The 25715-nt window shown below is 40.0% G+C and overlaps 2 protein-coding genes across 2 annotated transcripts; one reads left to right on the forward strand and one right to left on the reverse strand.

Moving 5' to 3' along the window:
- The first annotated feature begins 3143 nt into the window (after positions 1-3143).
- On the forward strand, positions 3144-14681 carry chs1 (chitin synthase 1). The gene is made up of 34 exons (XM_078795678.1): positions 3144-3190; positions 4239-4374; positions 4442-4627; positions 4706-4907; positions 5071-5231; positions 5353-5428; positions 5509-5627; positions 5790-5967; positions 6181-6277; positions 6360-6456; positions 6539-6660; positions 6810-6905; positions 7470-7634; positions 7710-7857; positions 8000-8065; positions 8152-8327; positions 8444-8502; positions 8743-8943; positions 9024-9192; positions 9256-9371; positions 9447-9626; positions 9718-9822; positions 9905-10022; positions 10156-10237; positions 10328-10560; positions 10686-10783; positions 11476-11557; positions 11989-12142; positions 12303-12407; positions 13431-13541; positions 13654-13791; positions 13900-13979; positions 14056-14122; positions 14577-14681. The coding sequence occupies exons 1-34, from the start codon at positions 3144-3146 to the stop codon at positions 14649-14651; spliced, it is 4245 nt and encodes a 1414-aa protein (XP_078651804.1). The 3' UTR covers positions 14652-14681.
- Positions 14682-15677: 996 nt separating this feature from the next.
- On the reverse strand, positions 15678-24242 carry ddx21 (DEAD (Asp-Glu-Ala-Asp) box helicase 21). The gene is made up of 16 exons (XM_058088823.2): positions 24074-24242; positions 23066-23305; positions 22840-22959; positions 22630-22705; positions 22063-22241; positions 21852-21969; positions 21327-21512; positions 20890-21035; positions 20520-20669; positions 20158-20319; positions 19950-20069; positions 19765-19838; positions 19457-19616; positions 19065-19199; positions 17875-17919; positions 15678-17493 (listed from the first exon to the last, which is right to left on the reverse strand). The coding sequence occupies exons 1-16, from the start codon at positions 24152-24154 to the stop codon at positions 17212-17214; spliced, it is 2274 nt and encodes a 757-aa protein (XP_057944806.2). The 5' UTR covers positions 24155-24242; the 3' UTR covers positions 15678-17211.
- Between the last annotated feature and the right edge of the window lie 1473 nt (positions 24243-25715).

Consider the following 25715-nt stretch of genomic DNA (forward strand, 5'->3'; position numbering starts at 1 on the left):
CGATATGATAGTCATCTATCTGAAAACCAAACTCCAGGCTGTGGTTTTAAGTTAATACTGTTTGAAGCTACATTTCTTTTTTGTTTGGTGCAGCCAGACAGATTTTAACGTACACAGCGTCATCGGTTATATATTGTGTTCATTTTTAGGGATGTTTGCGGATAATGCATTTTTGCCGGATACGAGTATAAAACGAGTACATGTCGCCATTATTTGTATTCAAGTTTAAAGAAAATGCTCATTATGTATTCACTCTTTATGCAGCACATACGCTTAACGTCCCCCACGCCTCTAGGGCTGTAAAACAACATTTACCCATTTCTCCCCAGGCTGCACCTTGGAATCCCCTGGTGTAAACAGTTTGAGAACCACGACACTACAGTAAATAGTTTTTCTATTGTAGGGTCACTGTTAAACTGAACCTCCATACAGCGAGGGGAAGATACCACCGTCATGTCGACCATATGGCCTGTTGATTATGCACCAGCAGCGCATCCTAATGAGGGTCCACACCTGACAGAGACATTCTTTTTGGTCCGCACTGACAGGCGTGCACAGCAGAATTAATACTCCTTGTGCACCCATGTCTTCACACATTCAATCACATCAACTATGCCAAATCGACGCTCCCCGATAAGAAGCACCAAAGTTAAATTCATGGACAAATATTGCAGATCCTCCAACACACTTAACCGTAAAAAGCAAAGCGTTGACAACAGCTGCAGCCACAGCTCTGTAGTGACACCCAGTGGTAACACACTAAACACTAAACACAGTCGACAAGGTCAACCCACTGAAATGTTTTAGCCTTGGCACGGGTTCCGTTGATACAAAGCCAAAGCGGTCATCTTACAATGAATTCCCAAATGGGAAGAGTAAAAGCTGACAAACAATACAACATCAGAAAGCTACAGCAAACAAGCAGCCTAAGATTAAGTGTGAGAGAATAACATGAAGTTCATACAAGGCTATTAAATAAATGTCAACAGTGAACCTGTCCCTATGGTGCTAGTGGGGCTTAAGGTGTGCTTTATAGCTAAAGAGAGGATTCTTCCTGAAGACGCAACACCTTCATTGTTTGCGTTTTGAAACAAGTATTCCTACAAATAACATATACATAATATGTTCCGGTATAAAACTATAATATTGTCAAATTTGGAATAACATTTCATTCATTCATTCATTTTCTACCGCTTTTTCCTCACGAGGGTCGCGGGGGTGCTGGAGCCTATCCCAGCTGTCTTTGGGCGAGAGGCGGGGTACACCTTGGACTGGTCGCCAGCCAATCATAGGGCACATATAGACAAACAACCATTCACACTCACATTCATACCTATGGACAATTTGGAGTGGCCAGTTAACCTAGCATGTTTTTGGAATGTGGGAGGAAACCGGAGTACCCGGAGAAAACCCACGCATGCACAGGGAGAACATGCAAACTCCACACAGAGATGGCCGAGGGTGGAATTGAACCCTGGTCTCCTAGCTGTGAGGAAATAACATTTTTGATTTTAAATAAGAGGTTAAGCACTGTATGATACATGTACTGCGTATACACAATGCTCATATCTGTACATTTGATTGGTATAATTATCCATTTAATTTCATCTGTATTTCATTCATTTTTTACAGCTTATCCTCACGAGGGTCGCGGGGGTGCTGGAGCCTATCCCAGCTGTCTTCAGGCGAGAGGCGGGGTACATCCTGGACTGGTAGCCAGCCAATCACAGGGCACATATAGACAAACAACCATTCACACTCACATTCATACCTATGGACAATTTGGAGTCACCAATTAACCTAGCATGTTTTTGGAATGTGGGAGGAAACCGGAGTACCCGGAGAAAATGTTGAGATTTAATGATATTGTTTTACATCAAAGTTGCATTTGTTTATACAATAGATTTAGCCTTTTTGCTTAAAAATAATATTTATATTTTGAAAATGTTTAAGCTGCACGGCGGTCTAGTGGTTAGCGCGCAGACCTCATGAGGAAAAAGCAGTAGAAAATGAATGAATGAAAATGTTTAAGTTGCACTTCCTTATCTGTCAGGAAATAAACAAAAAATATCTTGAGACTTTGGGTGGTTGAATATCTTATGAAAAACAAGCTAAAATATCACTTTAAACAACAAAAAGTTCCCTTTTTGAATTCAGGAAGGGAATAGGAATGTCCTGTTATTGTGAGGAGGGAAGGTCCAGTGTGTATTTATGACGGTGCCGTATAAAATGTCTTTGTTCACGATCATCGTGAGTTGAGAGTACTGAGTCCATGAGTTGGCTCAGTTAATTAAAAACTCTACAGTCGGAGAAAGGGCGTGTATCCGTGAATATGACCTTTGTACCTCTTTATGGCCTCTTCCATAAAAGCAGGAGAGATTACTGAGATTTTGTTTGTTTATTAGTCATGTACAGTTAAGTCATCTTGGGTGGTTACGGTGCAACCTTTTACAGCAACCCTTACATTGTTATCTAACAGTATTTGTCAACGACACATGCACACTTGCTGATACATTCGGGTGGAACATGTGCACACTGGTGAGTTCCTTGAGGAAATATTTCATTCTTTTTTAAATTGTTACATTTTTTTTCAAATTGGAGGATCATTTCAATTTTGTACACACATTTGCTCATGAAGTTAACTCATTTAGTTTTTCTTCTGGCACTGAAGTGGATGGGGAGCTAAGGAATACAAGACAACAAGCACAAAGGAAGGTATACTTTGTCTTCTCGAGTACTTGTTTGGTATTTGTGTGTCATTGTTTATATATTAATGTGAATATATGTAAATCTGTTTGCATCTCTTTTGTTTGAAACTTCTATGTAATGCATCAGACAGTGAAAACACGTATAATATCCTGACTACATTTGTACAAAATGAAACTTGTATGATTTGGGTACTTTTCAGAACAATCATGATACAGTAAATGATTATCTTGTGTGAAAAAAGTGGCCACTATCAATAGAAAATCATAAAAGCCTTATATACTGTACGATATATGAAACAACTCAGCATTCAATGTGTTTTTTTCTATTTGTTTTCCATATGGGATATTACGGTTTCAACAGACATCCCTCCACCTTCTATCACTGGATGCATGATCTTCATATTGATCACAACAAGACAAGACTAGACAAGCAAGATGGAAGACATCAAACACAGAGGAAAGAACAGACAGGAAAGACACAAGTAAGAAATAATCATTTCTACTTTGCTTTAATTAGCCAAGAACATTGAATAGATTAACATAATGAATCTATACACACACATATATATATATATATATATATATAATTTTTGTGGATGGCAAGCTTTCAGCCTAATTAGCCAACTTGATTAAATTCATACAAAAGAGGAGGAAAATTGGTCTCGCTGACATTTTCCTCTGAAGAAGCAGAAATCCATCTTTTTCTCTAGAGGGTTTGATTCTTGCCCGGTGGTCTCTGAGAGGCTTTTTGTTGTACAATTTGTCAAACAAATTGGCTGCATAGATGGAGAAGCAATACTTCTGGACAAAACTAACCTGAAATCTGTCAAGTTGCTTTATATGGGTGTTTTTTTTTATATAGTGGCACTCCAAAATAAATTGTAAATTACATTTATTTTCAAACTTTCATAATGTTGAGTTATTAATTTTTTTTGTTGTTGTTTTATTGCAAGCTACAGCTATTCTGATATTTACAAGTAAGGTTGAATGAATGAGTGTAACTGTATATATGCCATATGAAACAATTTACAATACAAAAAGGAACAAATTATGAAGTCTTTTTTTTGATAGTTATACAGCATTTATGATATAAAAAAAATAATCATATCAAAATGACAGGTTTGGGTTGACTTAATCATTTCCTTCTGCTGAAAGGGCCATGCACTGAAAAGCAGGAAATATTGGCAACTACATTAAAACCATAATAAAATATATGTCATCATGTTTAAAGGAGCGCAGAAAACAAAAAAGGGAACAAAAAGTAAAAAAAATCATATCAATGTTAGTTAAATGCCTGTGAAACCTGAATCATACTTTCCATTTTGTGGTGTCAAAGGTCAAAACTTGTGATTCAATATATGGAAAAGTATGTGAGTACCAGTGGAAAAAAAAAACCCAACCCTTTCTCTATCTCTCTTCTCAGGTTACTTTGCCACAGACCGTTCAGTGCAATAATGATAATAACTGTGGTTATAGCATGAGATTAGATTATTTGTAATATGGTGTTAATACAACTTGTGTGTGATCCAGGGAACGATGGGATCCATTTCAACTCAATCCAATAGGAGCTGAGAAGGAACAAAAAAGAAGGTGCTTCCAACTGGCCCAGTACCTCGTGGCCGTTATCGTAGGTTTATGTGTTCTGGCCAGTGCTGTCGTTGCCAAGGTATGATTCATAAATGACGTCCAATCATCAGTACATATAGGGAACATATTTTATTTTGGCCAATCAGGGTTCTCTCCTGGTGCTGTCAACGTTGTCCAGTCCAACCTCCATGCGCACTCCAAGGGAAAAACAGTTCTACATGCTGATGCTGGTGTTCTGCCTAGTGTGTCCAAATGTCCTGGTGTTCATCAAATCACTGTGGAGGTGTGCCTTCAAGAGCTTTGTACAACCCAACTTGAAGACCATGTCATTTGTACGTGACGTTTATTACATAATCTAGACATTTTATATTTAAAAAGAAAGCACTTTACTGACCGGTTTTATTTTGCAGATCTGCGTCACTGAATGCATCGTGTCACTTGGCACTGCAACCCTTGTACTCGTGGTGATGCCTCAGTTTGACGTATTGACGAATCTGTTCATCAGCGGGGGTGTCTGCATTGTATCTGCAATTCTTCAGATTATTTTCCAACTGCAGGCAGAAACCTGGAAAATCCTATTCCCAATCTGCTCCATCATTCTAACAAGTGCTGGTAATTGTAATCTTGGCTGTTTTCAAATATTCCAATAAGTTACAACAGGCCCACAAGGCCTTATAACTGAACACCTATCGCCTTGAACCTCCAAGTCCATAGACCAACCGGATTTGTCAATGGAAGTGAAGCCAAAAGTTGTTTCTCTCATGTTTGTCTACAGGATACTGCCTGCTCGGAGTTGACTATTACGTCCGCGTCTCATCATATGTGGATAACCAGAGTCCCGACTGTTTCGTTTTTATTGCAATTGGAATTTTCTCCTCAATCCTAATCTCTTTCTGCTGGTGGGAGAATCCAGTGCAAGCTACAAATCGCATTCAGGTAAAATCTGTGTTTCCAAACGTATGTACACGTCACAGTTTCATTGAAATGGCATTATCCACGTAGCGTATCAGCATACATTAGATTAATTAATTATGTTGGGTTTTGTATCTTCCTGTAGGATACATTGTCAGAACTGGATGGTTTCAGGGACTTTGTGTTCGTCATCAGCAGCATTCTGAGGATAATTGTTATCGGTAATTGTCTGCCTGTGACAAAATCTTAATAACAAGAGATTCTGTCTTGTGAATAACTCACCAATTGTTATCATTTGTAGGGGCGGTATACCTGTTGTACTATGCCGTCATTGAAAAATCCATCGTCTGGGATGACTTCAACTTACGGAGTGTAGACTGGGAATTGTTACAGATCGGACTGGTTCTGTTTTTCTTACAGGTAGGCGGACATTAAAAATACATATAGATATATACCCTTTATAATTGGATATCAATAATGAATGAAATGGACATAAGAATCAGTAAAGACTGATTAATGATTGTCTTGATGTATTATTATTGACCAGGCTGACATTAATGAGCACATTGTCTCCTGCTTCAGGCATTTTGCTCGGCAGCGTGTCACTGGTTTGGAGTGGTGGCCTGTAAGATTCATGCTGTCAGGATGAGTTTTGCCCTGCCCTTATGTTGCACAGGGCCTTCAGTGCTACTATTGGGACTGATCCTTTTCATAACACAAGCTCAAAAACTGGATGGAGCGAAAGAAGGGAGTATTCAAGGTGAGTTTTTGACAAAAGGCCAAACATATCGGCCAGTGTTTTTGGCCATGGCTAAAATTGGCTGATTTGGTTGTATGCATTGCAGGAATATACAAGTATCTTTGGTATGTTAATAGGTTACATTAAATTAAAACAAACGTGAATGGTTCCCCTCAGTTCAAGTGTTAATGCATTATTTTATCCAACTACTTAAAATGTGTTTTTCTATTGCAGAGTTTTGTGAAAGTTTGTTCTTCTTAAGCCAAAAGAACACAACTCCTTTGGTCTTACTTGAAATCACCAGGAGCATCTGCCGAACGTCACTTAACAGGTACCTATACATTAATATATATATGTATAATATATTGTGTTATTATTCCATTATGTATAGTAAATGGGGATTTCATTGACAGCTACTACTTGCAATGGCCTTTTTCCATGCTGGCACTCGAGGGAGTATGCATGTGGTCGGGTTTTGTCACGTGCACGTACTACGTATGGAAGATCAAGGTAGATGGCAATACACACTTGCCATGTAAATCTGAAATAATACATCGCATCGCTGAAGATATTTTTCGTTACTACCTCATAGGTCCAGCGAATCGAAAGAACATCTCAGCTGTTTGTTCGGCGTCTCTACGAATCTGCTTTCATTGACTTGTCTTTGTTACTCAACACCAAGATGAAGGTGGCTCGGGCCCGGAACCAAGAAAGGTAAAAAAAAAAAAAAAAAAAAAGTGGAGATATTTGCTATCAATAATTTGTCAGCTAGAAGGAAACAATACTGATAAAAAAGGACTTTCTGGTCAGTCATTTACAAGTCATAACATAACCGTTCTCCTGTCTCCTCCTCAATGCTGCAGCCAAGACGACATCCAGAGCTGTGTCATCTACCTATGTGCCACCATGTGGCATGAGACTTATGATGAAATGCTCAAGATTCTCACCTCCATGTTCAGGTTTGCATAGCAACAACACATGAGAACACTGACCTTTAAATTGGAGACTACTTTACTAAATACGAATGATTAGTATCTCACATTCACAGTGTCCAATTTTACAAGTAATGAAATTAGTTGATAACATTCACACTTCACAATTCAATAAAGATAATTAAACATAATTCCTCAAAAGTTGGGTACTTAACCTGAGCATTCAGTAGTCACACAGTTCATGTATTATTCAGTTCATGTATCACATTCGCAGATTTAAAAGAAATTAAAATGATTAGGCTGTATGGTGGACGAGTGGCTGGTCTTCACCAGGTAATCTTTGCCACGGAAGAGCAAGAGTGAATCAGGAGCTGACTGATGTCATATGACAAATCATATAATAGTCATTTATGTGATCAACCCAAACTACCTTCGCCATCGACCGTTAGCTCTTGATTGACATAACGGGCACCCCGGATTTAACATTTATACAGTGAATGATCTATCCATTATTGTTTACTATCCCAGACATGCATGCAAATGGGATGCAAATCTTTGGACCCTGGTAAAAAAATATATATATATTTTTAGGTTGGACCGTTACCGGGGTGATCCAAAAGAAGAACATAAGGACTGTTTTGATTTTGAGTGTCACATTTACGTGGATGACGCCTTCATGACTGAAAAAGACACAGATAAGAGGCTGGTTAACTCCTATGTGAATGACTTAACACAAGTCGTCATTGAGGTTTACAGGTGAGGTCTTGCCTTCCATTCAAGCATGCGTACAGTACATTTCTTTCCATCTAAACCTTTCATTCAAATATTCAGGGTTTTTACCAACAAAGAACCAGATGATGTATCCATTGTGGAAACTCCATATGGCGGAAGACTCATGTTTGTTATGCCAGAAGGCAACATGCTCTACATTCACCTGAAAGACAAAGGTCTTATCCGGAACAAGAAAAGATGGTCGCAGGTATGTGCTGCCGACCTAAAGGCTCAAGCGACTTTATATCGTCAGATACATGTTAACCCAAAAACCGTTGGGATACGATATTGGTTGAATGAAAGCCACAAAAGGGTCAAATTGTAACTATTTATTTTGGTGTGTTTTTTAGATTATGTACATGTATTATCTTCTTGGCTGGAAGGGGTACATTTCTAAAACGCCACAGAAGATCAAAGTAAGATTTTTACTACTTTCATGTAATATTACATCATGGTTCATGGAGTTTATGCAAATGAAACAACACTCTCTTTATGTATTGAGCAGCAGAATCACCTATGCAGAGAATCTTTGATCTCTTTGGATGGGGAGATATTCTTCATGCCCCAGTATGACAATGACAACAAGAGAAGATTCATCTCAGATGAGAATGTATACATCCTGGCTCTGGACGGAGACACTGACTTCCAACCTAAAGCTGTCATTCTACTTGTAGACAGGTCAGTATTGGACAATTGTATTCTATAATAGCTTGGGGAGGTGATTTCATGTCATATTTTAAGGGATATTTTGTTTCTTTCACCCATTTGGATTGCATATTTACCTCCATTGACAGACTGAGGATGTATGAAAATGTAGGAGCAGCCTGTGGGCGAATCCATCCGACCGGAATGGGTAAGCGAACATTTGTATTCAATTATTCTGCAGCACAACAGATCAATCATAATAGACAAGTCACTTATGGAAAAACATACTGCAGCAGTCGACAAAATAATTAGCGACTAGCAGTGAGGAATAACAGCAGAGCAGTAACAAGAAACCTAATCCATACATGGTTTTCTGGGGGGGCCTTCAGAGGGACCCACCAATACAAAGTTCATCATCTACATTTTAAGCTCTGTGTCTGGCCATCAGGTCCCATGGTGTGGTACCAAAAGTTTGAATATGCAGTCGGTCACTGGCTTCAGAAGACAGCAGAACATGTGTTTGGATCCGTGCTGTGCAGTCCAGGATGTTTCAGTCTGTTTCGAGCATCCGCCTTAATGGATGACAACGTACTGAAGAGATACACGACGACCGCAACCAGAGCTGCAGAATATGTCCAATACGACCAAGGTCCAGATTGTCCTTTCCTTCGTCGGCTCCTTGCGATATTCAATCAATCTTCTTCAATTGAATTGCTTCACTTTTTCCAGGAGAGGATCGTTGGTTGTGTACGTTGTTGCTGCAGCAAGGGTGGCGTGTGGAATACAACGCCGCATCTGACGCTTATACTAACTCTCCGCAAGAATTCAAAGAGTTTTATAACCAGAGGAGACGATGGGGACCATCGACGCTGGCTAATACCCTGGACCTGTTGCACAGGTCAGTGCTTTTTGTTTTTCGGATGTTTTCATTCAGATGAATATGAACTCATTTGTACTGCAGTGGCTCAGAAACGGTGAAGAGAAACTCCTCCATATCCAGACTTTATATTTTCTACCAGATGTTTACCGTTGGTTCTTCTATTCTTGGACCAGCCTCAGTGACACTTATGGTAGCGGGTAAGTTGTCAAGAAAGCCATCTCATTTGCATAATATATCTATCTTTAGCTATTCATCAATGTTCTTTTCTTCAGGTGCTTTCCAGTTTGTCTTCCAACTTGCTGGTACACTTTCCATCATCATTGCAAGCATTCCTCCCGTGTTCTACATCATCGTCTGTTTCGTTGCCAAACCAAACAATCAGATAACAATTGCTGGGATTATGAGTGTTCTGTATGCCTTCCTCATGACAGCATCGTTATTTTCTATAATCGGTGAGTAAATGTCCGGATCTTGGTGAGATTCTAGCTTGTTTTTTTTTAAACTTACACATTATAATGAACTCCACCCTCCCATCCCAACCAGGTGATATGGTGGTTCAGGGCACATTTTTAACCCCGACTGGTGTGTTCCTTGTTTCCATGACGATCATGTACTTGGTGACTGCTATCCTACACCCTGAGGAGTTTGGTACATACAATAAACATTCGATTATCATCAGCACTCTCTGATTTGTGTAAAATGATGTCATGATATTCTTTTTCTCCTCCAGGGATGATTGTCTACGGCCTGATGTATTTCATCTGTATTCCCAGTGGCTACCTTCTGCTTACCATTTACTCACTGGTTAACATGCACATTGTGTCCTGGGGCACCAGAGAATCCAATAAGTAATGCACCAATGATTATTCATAGAATTATCTCATTTACCACTAAACTTATGAGTACAAACACTGGTTTAGTATGAAGGATATTGGGCATGCCGACGCTGAAGGTCTGTTTTTTTCTGCTATTTCATCATAGGGGGGCAACAGAGGTGAAAAAGAACCATAATGTTTTGTGTGATAGAAACTGCAAACTCTGTTGCTGGGACATGAAGCTGCAGGTAACCTGAACACCTGCTGACATATTATTATGTGTATGTGTATTCATGGACCGGTTCATTCATAGCAGTTTTTTTCTTTATGATTGACAGATAACCCAGGAAACAGAGAATCTGATCCTTCAACAAATCACAAGACAAACTGAACAGCAAGCCCCTCCCCTTGCTATCACAAACCTTGAAAATAGTCAACCTGCCGCTTCAAATGTGGAGCCACAAGCTAGACCGGATACCAGCAAAGAGACTGATGAGCAAGGGGGTCGGAAACTTCGGACTGAGAAAGACTGGATGAAGTTGAAAGTCTTTGACTCCGTGTCCAGTGACAGGTAACTTTAAAAATGCCATTCCTGATTAATTACAGTACATAATGACATCGATACATAGTAATATATCATAATTATAGTACTCGTTGAGCCCAACTGAACTGTTAAAGTTGTGTGTGTGTGTCTAGTGACAGTGACAGTGATGAAAAAAAGAGTATATCAACAACTGCATCTTACGATGACGATTACGAAGACGGCAACCAGGCCACAGAACTTCCTATGAGTGGTAAGAAACCTTTTTAACTAAGACAAAATCCAAATTGTGCTGGAAGAATGTATTATTTTCTGGTATGATTTATTAAATTTTCATATAAGGTACATGTGTTATCTTTGTAGCTCCTTCAAGGGTTTACACATCTCAACACATTTGATTGTAGGTTGATTGTAGCATGGGGATGACCATTGGAGAGTTGAATATTGTGATTGGGATTTATCCACACGAGAACATTTTCAGGTCAAAACGGAAAAGAATTTTAGCCTTTCAGCTTCTCATCCACACGGAAATGGCGGTATTTTTTGAAAATGGCTTGCAGAGTGGGAAAATATGAAAAAGGCGGCTAGTCTTTTCCATATGGACAAGCAAATTCGCAACAGTTTCGCAACAGTCGTGTGACCAGAAGTGAGCTTTAACCACAAGCCAAGATTTTCCAGTGTCACGACTCACATTTTTATTTTCAGCCATTATTTCGTCTGTGGTAGTTCCGACCACATTTCTGTTCACAGCACCAGATGGAAGTGTGCCTCAGTTATCCGTTCCCGTCTGGATGCAACTATTTACTAGTGTGGACGGCCGCCAAACTGCAAAACTGCTGCAAAACTATTATTATTAAACCACATTAGAATGACAAATAGCAAATGTTTATTGTCCATTTTAGCACCCTATTGATGATGTTTGTATTTGTGTGCGTGTGTTCTTAGACTGGGTGAGTCCAGTGAAAGAAGAGTTTTTAAAGAAGCTGACCTTTGCCAACCTGAAGAGGAACCTACAAGAACAAATACGGTACTGAACAATGCAGAACATGACTGTAAACCATTAACCATTAGTAACGTGACTGACACCCAGTGACCAGTATGGAATACTACATCTCATTTCCAGCATCTTTGGATGCATTTTCTGAATGCCTTAAATGTGTATGTATTTTAGTTAATTTACCCATATGTGTGCTTAAAATGTTTCATATAAGCAAAATACGTAACATTTGATTAAATATGCCTATTGTATTACTAACAAAAGTCCATATTCAATCACAAATCAGCTGAATATCTGCTATCAGTATATCAATATCAAATTGGGACATCCCTAGTGAGAAGTACACCCAGTCAGGAAGGAACTAATAATTATGTTCCAAAAGCCTCCAAAAACATCTAATCGGTTGAACTAGTTAATTGGGCCGATGTAGTCACATGTTCTTGTTCTTTTCCTAAACTCAGGTACTCTCTCCGCGCCAAAAACCTACAAGACGTGTGTGAGGATTTGGTCGCCATGTTAACGGACACACTCAGTGGAGAACTATATGGAGTGGGACCAGAGGATGCTCTGACAGAAAGCCAGCAGGAGGAACTGCAACAGGCACTGACCGAGCAGGTATAGTAATAACGATAGCTACTGTAGAACAATTACATGCAATTTCTAAAACTAAAAAATGTAGTATCCATGCCAGATTTGATCCATGTATTGACGTTATCATATCAAATGTCTTAGCCAGCCAAATATAATCCGATGAACCAATTGTGTGTCAACATAGGCTCGGCGCACCCTGAAGACCAGTCGCATGGAACGATTAGAGAAAAAAGTCCAGAGAGCCATTCAGAAAACTCTGACTGCCCCTCAGGTGCAGAAGCTAGATGAGGTAAGACACTGATTCTAGAGTTGGTCAGTTTCTTAATCACCCTGGTTTGTACCAAATCAGCACTCTTGAGGTATCCATTAACCCATATAACTCCAACTGTATCCGTGACGGGTTCACAGACACGCGGAAAGACAACAGAACTGGAAACACAGCAGACTCACCACACAGTGTAAAACCATCAATCCATTTTCTATAATGCTAGTGAGCTCGGGTCCTGAGCATAAACCCCCTCCCCGCCCAAAACAAATATATATAACCACAAACGCGATCGTCTGAATCAAAAACTACTAAAATATCATTGTGAACATGACCCCCCCACACACACACTAACTTAAAAGGTACCAAATACCACCCAGAAGTGCATACAATTCAATTCCCAAGCCTTACTTACTTAACCGTTTAAAGCCAATGTCAAAGGCCTTACCGTTAGCAAGCTAATGCTAACAAGACCAACAGGAGAACGCAGAAGTAAATATCTACTAAATGCAGCCCAACATCATAATCTCCCCGTCAAACGTCAAACTCCGCTATTACTGGTAGTTGAAAACAGCTTATGAAACCCAGTTGAGGTGAAAGGTAGAATGTTTACAAAGCAAAATACAGATGCCTCCTCCCGCGCCGCAGCGACTTGTGAGGGGCGGGCAGACTGCTCTGTCTCCACCCCCGACTGCTGAACACCGGTCACTCATTGGCTGATACGGGCATGCATCGCAGTCTCATGAAGAAACTCGGCTTCCTGCTATGTTTTAATTGTTGTGTTTAATATAAACATTTTAAAAGTATTTGTTTGAAATAATTATTCGTCATTATTAGGGTTCGGCTCCACCACTATAGCATACACTAGCTTCTTGGAGCACAGCACACAAAAACATTCACTTTTCACGGAGTTGTCCTGAACGCTGCATAATCGTAGGATTGGACAGTAGCCGTTTGGGGGGAGATTGGTCCCAGAGGAGAAATTGAGACCATGTTGGCTAACAATTTCCTGAAAAAACAAATACATGTCTTTGTATATGCATGTAGGATGAACACGACTTCTGGAGCAAGTTGATCGAGCGCTACTTGAAGCCCATTGTAGACACTAAAGCTCATCTGGACGAGGTCACCAGAGAGCTCAAATCTCTGCGCAACAAGGTCAGCAAACGTCACTTCTGGTTATTATCTATGTCAAAGGCACGTCAACATATCGAAAACCAGCTACTTAATAGATTCAGTCAAGAAATCAAGTTTTCCCATCATTCCATAGGCGGTATTCCTGTATTTCATCATCAATGTGCTCTGGGTGGTTGCAACTTTCTTCCTGCAAGCCATTGGGAATGACGTCATCAGCATTAAGATTCCTAAATACTATTCGAATGGAACACAATCTGGAGAGTTCCTCAAGGTTGGTTCACGAGCGCACACACACACACACACACACAAAACCAGGACTGACATGTTTTAAAGTAGTAAAATCTGATGCAAAACTTAACTGCCATCTTCACGTTGACAGGTGGAGCCTCTCAGTTTGATGTTCCTGCTGTCTTTTGCAGTCCTTCTCCTCATTCAGTTCCTTGCCATGTTATATCACAGGTACGCATACATTTTGTCCCCGGTGTGTTATTTCTACCTGAAAAAGGTACTGCTTGACTTTTATTTTGTTCTACAGGGTCTACACATTGATCCACGTGGTGTCATACCGCAGTACAGAGAAAGACTACAAGTTGAAAGACATTGTAAGTAAAAAAAAAACCAAAAAACTCTTTGGCCAGACTCACTCGTGGCCATTCCATATCATTCCAATCAGCTGCTCCTAGTGGTACTTAAAGTGAGTGTATGCAGCTGGTGGAACCCGCTGCAGAGAGGGCAAAAGTGCGGCAAATGTGGAAACACTGAGTTGAGTTGGATTGCAAGGTTTATTGTGTGCGCAAAGCACTTAATGTTCTAATGCTGTGTCCAGCACTGCCACTTTTGTATGTTACAACATGGACACCTGTGGCTTATAGACAAGTGCGGTCGATAAATGTGTATATTAAAAGGCTTAATTCAGGTGTGCTCAATAGTCCAGAATTTACAGTACAGTGGCTATATAATGCAAATTATTTTTATTTTAAAACTTTAAAATATGATCAATAACTAATTAATGGGCAATTAATCTGGTCAACTGTGTGTTTCTCTTTGTGTGTCCAGGATGATGATGATGATGGCTTGACTCTGGAGAACCCGAACACCAGTGCACTTAGCGTCACAAGTGATGACTTTTAGATTGTGTTTGTTCTGCATGTGTCACTCGTCTTATCAGAAGCCAAGGTCTAAAGGTGTTTTAATGCCCTTTGAGATATACTGTAGTTTCATCTGATATGGCATACAGTATAACACACTCACAGGCTCACTCATGTACTGAGTCATGGCCTGGTAGCAGAACAATAACTAACTTCCTGGTTGAATTTGTATCAACATTTTCTTGGGCCTGCATGATGTGAAGTTACTGCACACTCAATCTGATCAGTGCGCTCCTGAAAATGGACTTAAAATGCAACATTTGCACATAAACCAAAGAATTATTTATGACTTTGTACCGTTAAATGTAGTCTATAATTGCTTTCATATATTTTGATTTGATGGGACACTAAACAATGAATTGTGTAATACATATATTCATTGCGTTGAAATAAGTGCAATTTTTTTGGGTCCGATATGAAGTTGGAATTACTTCCTTCACCTTATGCTTGTGAATCTAGTTTGCAATGATTGTAAAGTTCTGCAAGTGCTTCTCTTAATGCAATATCACACATGACTTGAGTCGCAAGCAGCTAAAATAAAAAAAGCGACGTGAGGGACAATTCTTACAGTATATAATTTCATACTTGTGTGCCACATAAAATTGAATTGCTTTGTTGTTGAGACAGTATGTTCAAATAAACAAGACTCCTTTTCTATAACTTATAATGCATATTGAAGTATTTGTCTTATTTTACAACAGAGCGTTTGTGAAATACAGTGGCATCACATTCAAGTAAGTGTGAAGCGTGTGTTCAATACATGAGATGTGTGACCTGACAGTTTCAGAGAAGAACCGCTGCAAATGTCGATATCATTACTTAAGTTACGGTAGCATTTTGGTATATCAGCAAAAAAAAAAATGAAGCATTTTCACACTTCAATCAAGGTGCCTGCAAGGATTTGGCCTTTCATTTTTAATTTGATGTTATTTGACATTACTTTCTAGAAGCAACATTCTAATTTTAGGTACACATACTCACATTGACTACATAAATACACACACACAACCTTAATTGACCATTTAATGGACACACTCCTTTCAAATGAAGTCAGTAAAAAGAGCGAGTTGCAAAGCAATCATCCAAAAGCTTGGGGAGAATATTGACCTGAGGTAAGGTACATAGCAAACAGACTCCACCTCGAAGAGGTTGACAACCATGATCACTCCTCGCAAATGTGGTGTGGGTGGAGATGGTGCTGCCTAGTTGTCCCCAAATGCAAAGTAATAAAAACGTAATCCAGCACAGCTTCCTTCTACAACGTTCACTTTGGATTTCAGCAATGTACTGATCTGAAAGGTGAAAACTCAGCATGACAATCCGTGGGTTGCATAGAAGTCTGTTATAACCGACGGTTGGCATTGGTCCATCTTAAAAGGGATAGTTAAAATTTTTTGACATGAAGTTGTATGACATCCCCATCGGCAGTGTAGTTATCAACAGCGGCTATCCCCCTCCCCCCACTTCCTCCGATGAGCAGCATTGAAGTAGTCGCAATGATGTTACGACTACTTGGTGGGGTCACTTATGTGTTGTGCTTCTCAAAACAATATGCGGTCAAAATACATGTGTATCATAAAAATGCGATCCATAAATGCATGCCAGACATCACAATTGCCAGTCTTTTTCCCTCTCTTCATATCACCGTGCTGCCGCCTGCTGTCAACTGTTGCGCACATCTTATCTGTTTCAGTCTTTACTGCTCAGATAGTGAATTGGGGATTTGCTGCAAAACGTTACAAGCTGGTTCTTGCCTGTTCTGAGAACAATATACGTACAGGCGACATATATTACCTCAATAGCTAGTTCTTACCTGGGGTGCCGAAGCAGCAAAACACTTCAAAACAGGTTTATTTATCAGTCATTAAATGTATACCAGTAAAAACACTAAGCCGTTCCCTCTGCCACTCAGGTTCCCACTTATCCAAAAGCCAATATGGCAAGACAATATTCCCTACTAGCAATGACCATGACAACTCAGTGGTTGAGTATATTGCTGTTACAGCCCAGATAATTACAAGTCCACACCATTTTTTAGATACTTTTGTGACAATACCACTGTAGTTCTCAATTTAATGCGTCACAGAGGTCGTCATCTGCACATGTAAAAACTGTGAATTGATACAGAGGGAGTGAAATTGTGGTTTTGATGTCTGACTTTTTCCTGACGATTTCGTGATGCAAATGTATTACTCTTTTGAACGCATATTGTTTTGCGAAGCTAAACGCTTTACTTAAGTGACCCCCAGCAACGGGGGGGGGGGGGTTCACTGCCGATGCACGACACTCCCGATGGGGATGTCACATCTTCATAAAAAAAACAAAAATCCAAACCATCCCTTTAAGAGTGTAAAGGTTTCTCAGGAAACCTTTGGCAGCTTAATGTCAGAGTAAAGACACTGCTCATATTGTTGAATATGAGCTTTAAATACATTTAATGAATATCTGACATTGTATCATCAAGGAGAGTGCCGCCCGCTAATCCTCGCCAATAGAAAACGCTGCCAACCCACAGACGTGACAGCCAGTCCCAGGTTGGCACCTCAGTAATCAAACGCTTGGCTGAAGTTGCGTTTTTGTCCACTACTCCTGTTGCCATAACCACCGCTGCCTCCCCTGCCGCCGCCACCCCTGCCACCACCACCGCCTCTGTGGAATCCATTACCATATCTGCCACTTCCCCCAAAACTCCGTCCCCTTCCGCCTCCGAATCCTCTTCGTCTGTTACCGAAGCCTCTGTCTCCTTGATTACTGTACTGCCTCTCCAGCTCAGGGAGCTCTGTGGCCACTGTCAGTTGCCAACGGCGACCATCAGTCCAGGTGTCCTATTGAACAATCAAGCATTGAGAGCAATTTTATGAGACAAGGTGTAAACAAAATACTTTTTTTTTTTAAGATGCCCCATATGAGTGATGGAGCTGGTATTCTATTGGCCTGGGATATATTCTACAGACAAATGTCATCTTTATAATGGTAAAGTAGCAATATGTTTTTGTTGATTTTCATGTGTCCATCATAATGTACATGTGAACAATATTCTGCCGGATACAAATGTAAATCAACCAGAACATACTGATGTGGAGTGTGGTCAAATGACAGACAGGATCTTTTGTACAACACATGCAATTTGATTGATGTAATGTTCTACAACAGTAGCTCCTCCAACATCACCAGAAATTGAACCTTTTATCTTCAAATGTCCTTACCTGAATTTCCTTGACTTTGTCAGCCGGGACGTCAAAACAAACTCCCTAATGGAAACAGTCAGGTTAAAATGATAGCTTCATTACAATTCAGTTAGTTAATCTGTACCAGATAAGAAATTATGAGACAGTTAGGCTCACTTCAGAGAACATCAAACAGCTAATAACTATAAACTGCTATTCTGAAGTCTATATTGGAAAGAAACAGTCTCCTCTCTCAACATAAGGACTACAATAAAGCAACACTTTAAGCCTTGAACATATCCTTTCCTGATGTCACAAAATAAGGTTTAGGGCAGGGGTCAGGAACCTTTTTGGCTAAGAGAGCCATGAAGGCCAGATATTTTAAAATGTGTGAACATATCCTTTGCTGATGTCACAAAATAAGGTTTAGGGCAGGGGTCAGGAACCTTTTTGGCTAAGAGAGCCATGAAGGCCAGATATTTTAAAATGTGTATCTGTGAGAGCCATATACATTTTTTTAAACATTGAATACAATAAAATGTGTGCATTTTTATGTAAGACCAACAGTTTTAGATATAATGGGCTCTAATTGTGTAGACCAGGCACACTACCGCACGCCAATGGGGTGTGGCCAGCACACTTTCGTGAGCAGCGCAGCGTCTAATAATAAATCAAATACTTGTTGCCATTAATACAACTTCTGCTGCTGCATAATTTTGCACCATAATCAGTATATTTCATTCTTTTGGCCATCTTTGCCAGAAGGCTTGGTTCTGCAGCTTTAGCTAGGTGACTATTTGACTAAAGGAGAAAAGTTTATATTTACATGTTGACATCTCAATGACCGAGGTAGACTACCGCATTACCCAGTAATAATCGAGTTTTGGTGTTTGACCTGGAAAATATCAGGAAAGATGGATATGGTCGGCCGTATTGCAGCAGAATATAGATGGACGAATTAAAATGCATAAAAAAAGTTGTTGATTTTTAATATTATTTTTAACAGTCATTTCTGTGATGTTTACTTTAAAATGTTAGCAAAAATACATTTTTATTGTGGTAAGAAATGCTTGAGAGCCAGATACAGTCATCAAAAGAGCCCTACCTGGCTCCCGAGCCATAGGTTCCCTACCTCTGGTTTAGGGTCTTAAATTTTAGAGTTGTTAACAAACAGCTACTGTAACCTCCAGCTAACTGTTAGCATAGTCATTTAAATCAACAGTATATACCATTTTGCCTTTGAGGAAGTTCATTCTATGGATGTGGCTTTTAATGTCCTCCCCAAGCTGTTCTTCGATGCTTCGCCAGACATAACCCAAATTCTGCAATTCCTGAGAACATGCCAACTGCAGAGTGGTGAAACCCTAGGAAACAACAAAAAAAATCAGTTGAGCTAAACAGTCATGATTAAAACCTGCAATATTAATAAACATTCATTACGGGTGCAACGACTCCTCAGTTTGATATATCTGTTTAGGTTCAACACAAAAAAAAAACATTGCCTTTTTAAAATTTGAAATGTTGCACCCAAATAATCATGTGAGGATTGAAGGGTTGCAGTCTCTGTTAAGGTGCAAGCTCAAGCCAAAATTTTTTACAAGTTTGCCCATGTTTAACTTACAGCGTCTGAGCTGAGCAGTGACCTCTGCTCTATAGTTGTAGCTCCAGAAATGTGTGCCAAGGCAGCAGCCAGTGCTTCCACTGCTCCTTTCGTCTCTATCAGTTTCTCTGCAGACTCTCGGAAGTATCCAACAGCAGCAGCTGGAACTGAGTCCAGAAACCTGGATTGGGGGGGAAAAGAAACAACCTGACAATTCCACACGACGTAGCATCATATTCCAGCACACTACTGTGATACAATAATGCATATAGTGAATTGTTTGACCGCAGAATTGCAACATGCTCACCAACATTGTGTCTCACACATACCTGAGTGCATCCTTGCTTGATGACTTTATGATTTCATTGGCTGTGGGAACTCCGACTCGTTTGAATGTGATGCCCTGCAAAAATACCAAAAACAAAATATATTGAAACAGTTTACTTTCTTGACATCAGCAAAAGCTTCTCCAAAAAGTTGTTTTGATATTTTGGGGTTTAAAGAGGACACATACAGCTCTGTCTTCCACATAGCGCAGCTGGTCCTCTTCATTCCTCTGACAGAAACAGATGCAAACTCCTGTCCTTCCAGCTCTGCCAGTTCGACCTGAGCGATGAATGTAGGACTCCACATCCTGATGAGTGTTGACAACACACAAGCTCAATCATAAGAGAATAAATCCATGACCGTAACGCCAAGTACCGAATATTGCAGTGTCACACCTTGGGTGGAGAACACTGGACCACAAGGTCAACTTCAGGAATATCTAACCCACGGGCAGCCACATTGGTGGCCACTAAAACCTCGAACAATCCTTTCCTGAATCCACTCAATGTTGTCTCTCTCTGTTTCTGAGGGATGTCTCCATGGAGGCATTGGGCACTCTGAAAAGATGTCACACAGCGCAACATAAATGCGACAATTTTCAACTCAGAGCAACACCAATGCAAATGATGTCACTGTTTCGGTATGCCAGTTGCCTGGGACGACTGCTTTGGCAACAAGTCAACAACTCTTAGAAGTTTCAGTGATTGCCGTTATGGGCGCACAATATGAACATTTGATGGCGCACATATGGCTTTACCTGCTTGATGGATGCATTGATGGCAAGTTCACTGGCCTCTTTCTTGGTCTCACAGAAGATAATAGTTCTGCCGTGGCTTCCACTGTACACTTGGATCACATCTCCTATCACCGCTGCGCGCTGGGACCAGTGGCATGATATGGCAAGATGCTGCACAAAGTGAAAAGTGACCATTACTGTTTCAATAGGGATGAATCTATCAAATCAAATCTCATCTGAAATGTATCTGAAACAGAGATTACAACATGAATTGGTCAGAAAAGTGGGAAAAACATAATGGGTCACTTTTAAAGTGTTAACCAAGTACAACGGCCACCCTTAGCCATGATGCTTGGAAACTTGCCCTTCTACTATTTGAGCACACACTTACTTCCACAGTTGTTGCGGTCTTCTGTGTTTTCCTGCCAATCAGGTCGATATGTTTGCAATCTGGTCTCATGTATTTCTTGGCCACATCATAGACCCACTGGGGGCAGGTGGCCGAAAAAAGCAGAGTCTGGGGATTGGAGTCACCATCTGAAGTGGAACACGGCCATAAGCATAAAAATGGGCACTGTTGTCATTGCGAGGGAAGTTTGAAATCAATCGTTTTTAATGGGACACAAATTGCTACGGTACCTCTCAAGGTCATACAATTCTAAATTCCAGGCAAGAGACTGTATTCAATCTTTGAGGTTACTCTTTATTCATAATATTCATGAGAAACTACTAAATAGTTTAAACTGTCATACCCTGACGGAAAAATGTATTCAGAATTTAAAAATAACTGCTTCAAACCACATTTTTCAGAAACCAAGTCAGTGATACCTTTTCCATAGGAGGCGGCTAGAATTTCTTCCACTTGATCAGCAAATCCCATGTCCAGCATATGGTCGACTTCATCCAGAACCACATGCTTCAGTTTACTGAGGTCCAGTTTATGATTCTGGATGTGGTCTTTGATACGGCCAGGGGTTCCTACCAAAATATCGATCCCACTACGGATAGCATCAACTGCAGAGAAAGTAGATGTATGTTTTTATTCAAATGACATCCAAAAGTTACACAGTTCACATTTTAACTACTTAGAATACTGTGCTAAACATTTTACAATGTAGGAATGTTAACATGCTTTAGTTTCTCAAAGAGTAGTATGTGAATATTGATAATTGGAAATGTATGAAGGTTTACAATTTGGTTTTTATTCAAACTTAAGATCACTCTGCCTTGGAAGATTTCTGGTCTAAGGGTTGAGTGCCATTGTTGGCAATTTCAGTTCTTTCAAGCTCAATTTTGTGTAATATATACATTTGGGGATTTATGATATATACACAATTAAGCGCGTAAACTCACTCTGTGGGTTGTATGAGCTGCCTCCATAGAAACAGCAGATGGTCAGTTTCTTGCAGATGTCTTTAAAGTCCTTAGCGACCTGGATGGCCAACTCCCTGGTGGGAGCCATCACCAACACCTGCAGACAAAGGAGAGAAATCTCAGTTGATAAAACAGGTTCTGGTCTAAGACATCGTAGCATTTAAATCATGTGTTCAATAAGTGTGCAGACCTTGGGAGGACGGCCTCTTGCCCGCATCACTGAATCCAACTGCAGCTTCTCCACTAGTGGGATGGCAAATGAGAAAGTCTTTCCTGTTCCTGTACGGGCTTGGGCAAGTACATCCTCTCCATCATACACGGGGTCAAATGTTTTGACCTGAATGTCAAACAGGTAAGAGACACCACGAGCTGAAAAAGGAAAGATACATTTGAATGTGGGAAAGAAGTTGGACTGGCATATGGAGACAAACAAAGAACGAGGAGTAGTGTGTAATTCAGCAGCTCATCCACAGTACGTCATAACAGCTCGATTAAAGGTACCAGTATATAAACATTGAATAATATTTTGAATAACATTTGTGAACTCCACATGGTAACTTAAACTTAGAAGATGCATTCAAAATCTTTGAGTGGGCTATCAAAAGACTCGAAATCTAGTCATAATAAATATGATTGAAATATTATTGGCATTAGTGTAATTTTTTCCCACAAATTTCTGGTTCAAATTATGGGAACACAAAGTCACAACAACTTAATGAGTTTTGGTGTGGTCTGCAAAAGCAAATGGGATTGGTACCTTTGAGCTTCTCAATGGTGCATTGAGAGATTCGGAAGTTGGAGAAGGCCCCTTCTTTCTGCTCAGGTGTCTCCTCCTAAACAATCAGAATCACTGAGTCAAAAAAAGTGTGAAAACCAATGACACAAAAATGTTATTGACCTATTTAAGAGACATAAAAAGCTCTGAAAGGCTGACACTTATAAATGATTTTTTATTTAACTTTATTACTTTTTCACTGTCAGTGTTTGAGTCATCACTTGACTGAGATGGTGTCACGTTGGGAGTCTCAGCTGGTGTTTCCGGCATGGAATGTCCGTTGATTTCAGTTTCAGCAATTACACTCTTTATCTAAAACCAAGACAGTAAAGCCAGAATTAAAAGAGTCACAAATAAGCTTTTTCACAGTGCTACAAAGCATCCTGGTAATTTTTTAGAAAAATAAAACAGCTCTAACCTCCTTATCTGCTTCAGTCCTCTTCTTTTTTTTCTTCTTTGGTGGCTCAACATCATCAATGTTGCCATTCATATCTGTGGCCTCATCGATGTTCTCATTTGTTTGGTCCTCTGCAAGCTTTTCTTTTTTCTTTTTCTTTGCCCTTTTAGGTGCTGGTGGTTCACAGTCCATATCTCCCTCTACCTCCTGCTCTGCCACCATCTGCTTCTTCTTGAGTTTCTTGCCATCCTTAGATTTGCTCTTTATGTTCAGGAAAGAAGGACATTTCAATATGTTACAAAATGTTTTGATAGCTTTACAGATCCGTATCGCGCAGGTCACAATTTGTGAAAATGAAAATACACAGTACCATTACAACTTAGAAGCAATCAATAAAGCACTGGTTTAAATGGATGTTACTTAACATAAGTTAAAAGGAAATTCAATTTAACTACAGACTAAATTTGAAAATTACTTTTGTACAGGATTTTTTTAATTTTTCATACACATTAAACCAGCTGAAGTCGAAAACGAAAAATAGTGTCAAGTAGACATTAAAGACCAGTATATAGAAGCCAGAATGCTATAATACTCATAATGTAAATACGGTGTTTTGTTTGCATTTGCGAGTCGCCCCCAGATGACGCCAAGACTGTGAAAAAAAACCCAGGATCTCTAGCGTTTGAGAGTTTCCCCCAGCCTTTTTCTCTTGCTCAACTTCCGGTGTCCACATAGTGTACAGATCTGCTCTCCAAGCACGTGGCCTTCCCGTGTGATGTTCTTGCTAGGCTGTGCTGCTAATGTACAACTCCATCTCGACGGAGCGACAAAATTATGGTCTCAAAACTGTTCTTAAACCCAGTGTACACAACAGATACATAACCGCACACAGTAAACTTTTTGGAAAAGCATGTCACCCTGTCGAATGCCGCTAATCCAATGTTTTAACATAGCATGCCACATTATCAAACATGGAAGCAGCTGAAATAGGAAGGTTTTAAAAGTCACCACGAGTATCAATCTGATTACCTTTGAGACCTTAACATCCGCAACGGCCTCCGTCTCTTCTTCCATGGTTTTCTCAGTTTCTACGATGACTTTTGATGGCATTTCTCCTTCAAAGTGGAATCCTTCGATTTGGACACACAAGCAAACGCTTGGACACGCGGATGGAAAAGAACGTGCACAGTGCGCATGCCCGAGAAGTCGAGCGAGTCAAGCATAGAAATACACCCACTAGATCGGCATGAGCGTTTGGAAAAATTGTATACCCCATTTGTTAAATGTTAAATGTTTTAAAAAAAATGATCAACTAATATAATTACACAAGGTAGTAGATGTGAAAATGTTTGACAACAAACCAAAAGGCCAAAGTTAGTCTTCAGAGCAGTTCGTGTACACCATTAAATGTCCACCAGAGAGCGCTCTGTGACTTGGACAGCTCTACAAAGGTGTGTTCTAAGATGTTTCTCAACTTTTATTGAGACAAAACATAAAATTTACATTTACACCAACAGACAAACAGGTTGTTCAATGTTGTACAAATGTCAACTATGGAGGTTCATGGCCATTATGTATGTTCAAACATTTGGTCAGTCTAAGGGTCTGCAGCTGACTCGGCCAGTGGCCTACCCGGGCGACGTAGGCCAGAAGTTCGGAGGCTCCGCCTCCAGCAGCGAACCAGCCTGGTGAATTCAGACGGTCACACTTCCGGGTTGTGTCACGTGTGCTCATGTTTACTGTGACGTCATGACAGAATGATATCTGCCTTGAATCGCGAGAGTAGAGTCAGAAAGTAGTAGTAACATAACAAACAAACAAAATTGACATTATAGAAGGAAATGTGCGACTGGCCAATCCCAGAGCTAAAGAGTGAATACATAATTAACATTTTCTTTGAAGAGGAATACGGATAATGACAAAATATACTCCTTTCTTACTCGTATCCGGCAAGAATGCATTATCCAAAACCGGCTCATCCCCATGCGTGATGCCTTTTCACTTCCTGGTTGTTGCTGAGAATGGATTTCTATGGGTGCTCTTCTGACACATTTTGGCCGTTTTTTTCGGCTTAAAACTGCATCAAACATGATCTCTTCTGTTGTGGAGTTCCATCATCACCTCTTTATTGGCCTCTTGAGCAATATTGCAACAAGCAATATTACTGAATTTAATAAGCCATTTCAGCAATCAGGAAAAAGCTGATAGAAACAAAAAAAAGAAAATACTGTATGGCGCCAACAGCAGTTAATACTTATATACCAGGTGATGGCGGACATCTACATTCTAGTGCCTTTTAGTGAGGCATGTGACAAATATGGTCCCTTGCCCTACTTTAGAGGCCTTGGCTGCTCTGTCACAGGTCACTGTATGATGTGACTTCTCACACTTGAACATGTGCTACGTTCACACTAAACTGGATGAATCATGGCGATCAATCTTTATTGGTTTGGGTGAGACAAGCAGCTGGTACACAACATATTTGCCTTCAGGTGTTACAAGAGCACAGCACATCTGCTTTCAAAATAATTCAAGTAGATCCATTTCAAAATAACACTTGGACCACAGAGTGAACCAGAAGTGTTTTATAACAAATATTTAATGGCGCTCCAGACATCAGTTGCATAATATTATGACTTCTCATAATATAAGGGCTTTTTCTTCCAGCATT

The sequence above is a fragment of the Doryrhamphus excisus genome, linkage group LG13, assembly GCF_037039965.1.
Source record: "Doryrhamphus excisus strain RoL-2023G ecotype Guam linkage group LG13, RoL_Dexc_Guam_v1.1, whole genome shotgun sequence".
In the NCBI taxonomy this organism is placed as follows: domain Eukaryota; kingdom Metazoa; phylum Chordata; class Actinopteri; order Syngnathiformes; family Syngnathidae; genus Doryrhamphus; species Doryrhamphus excisus.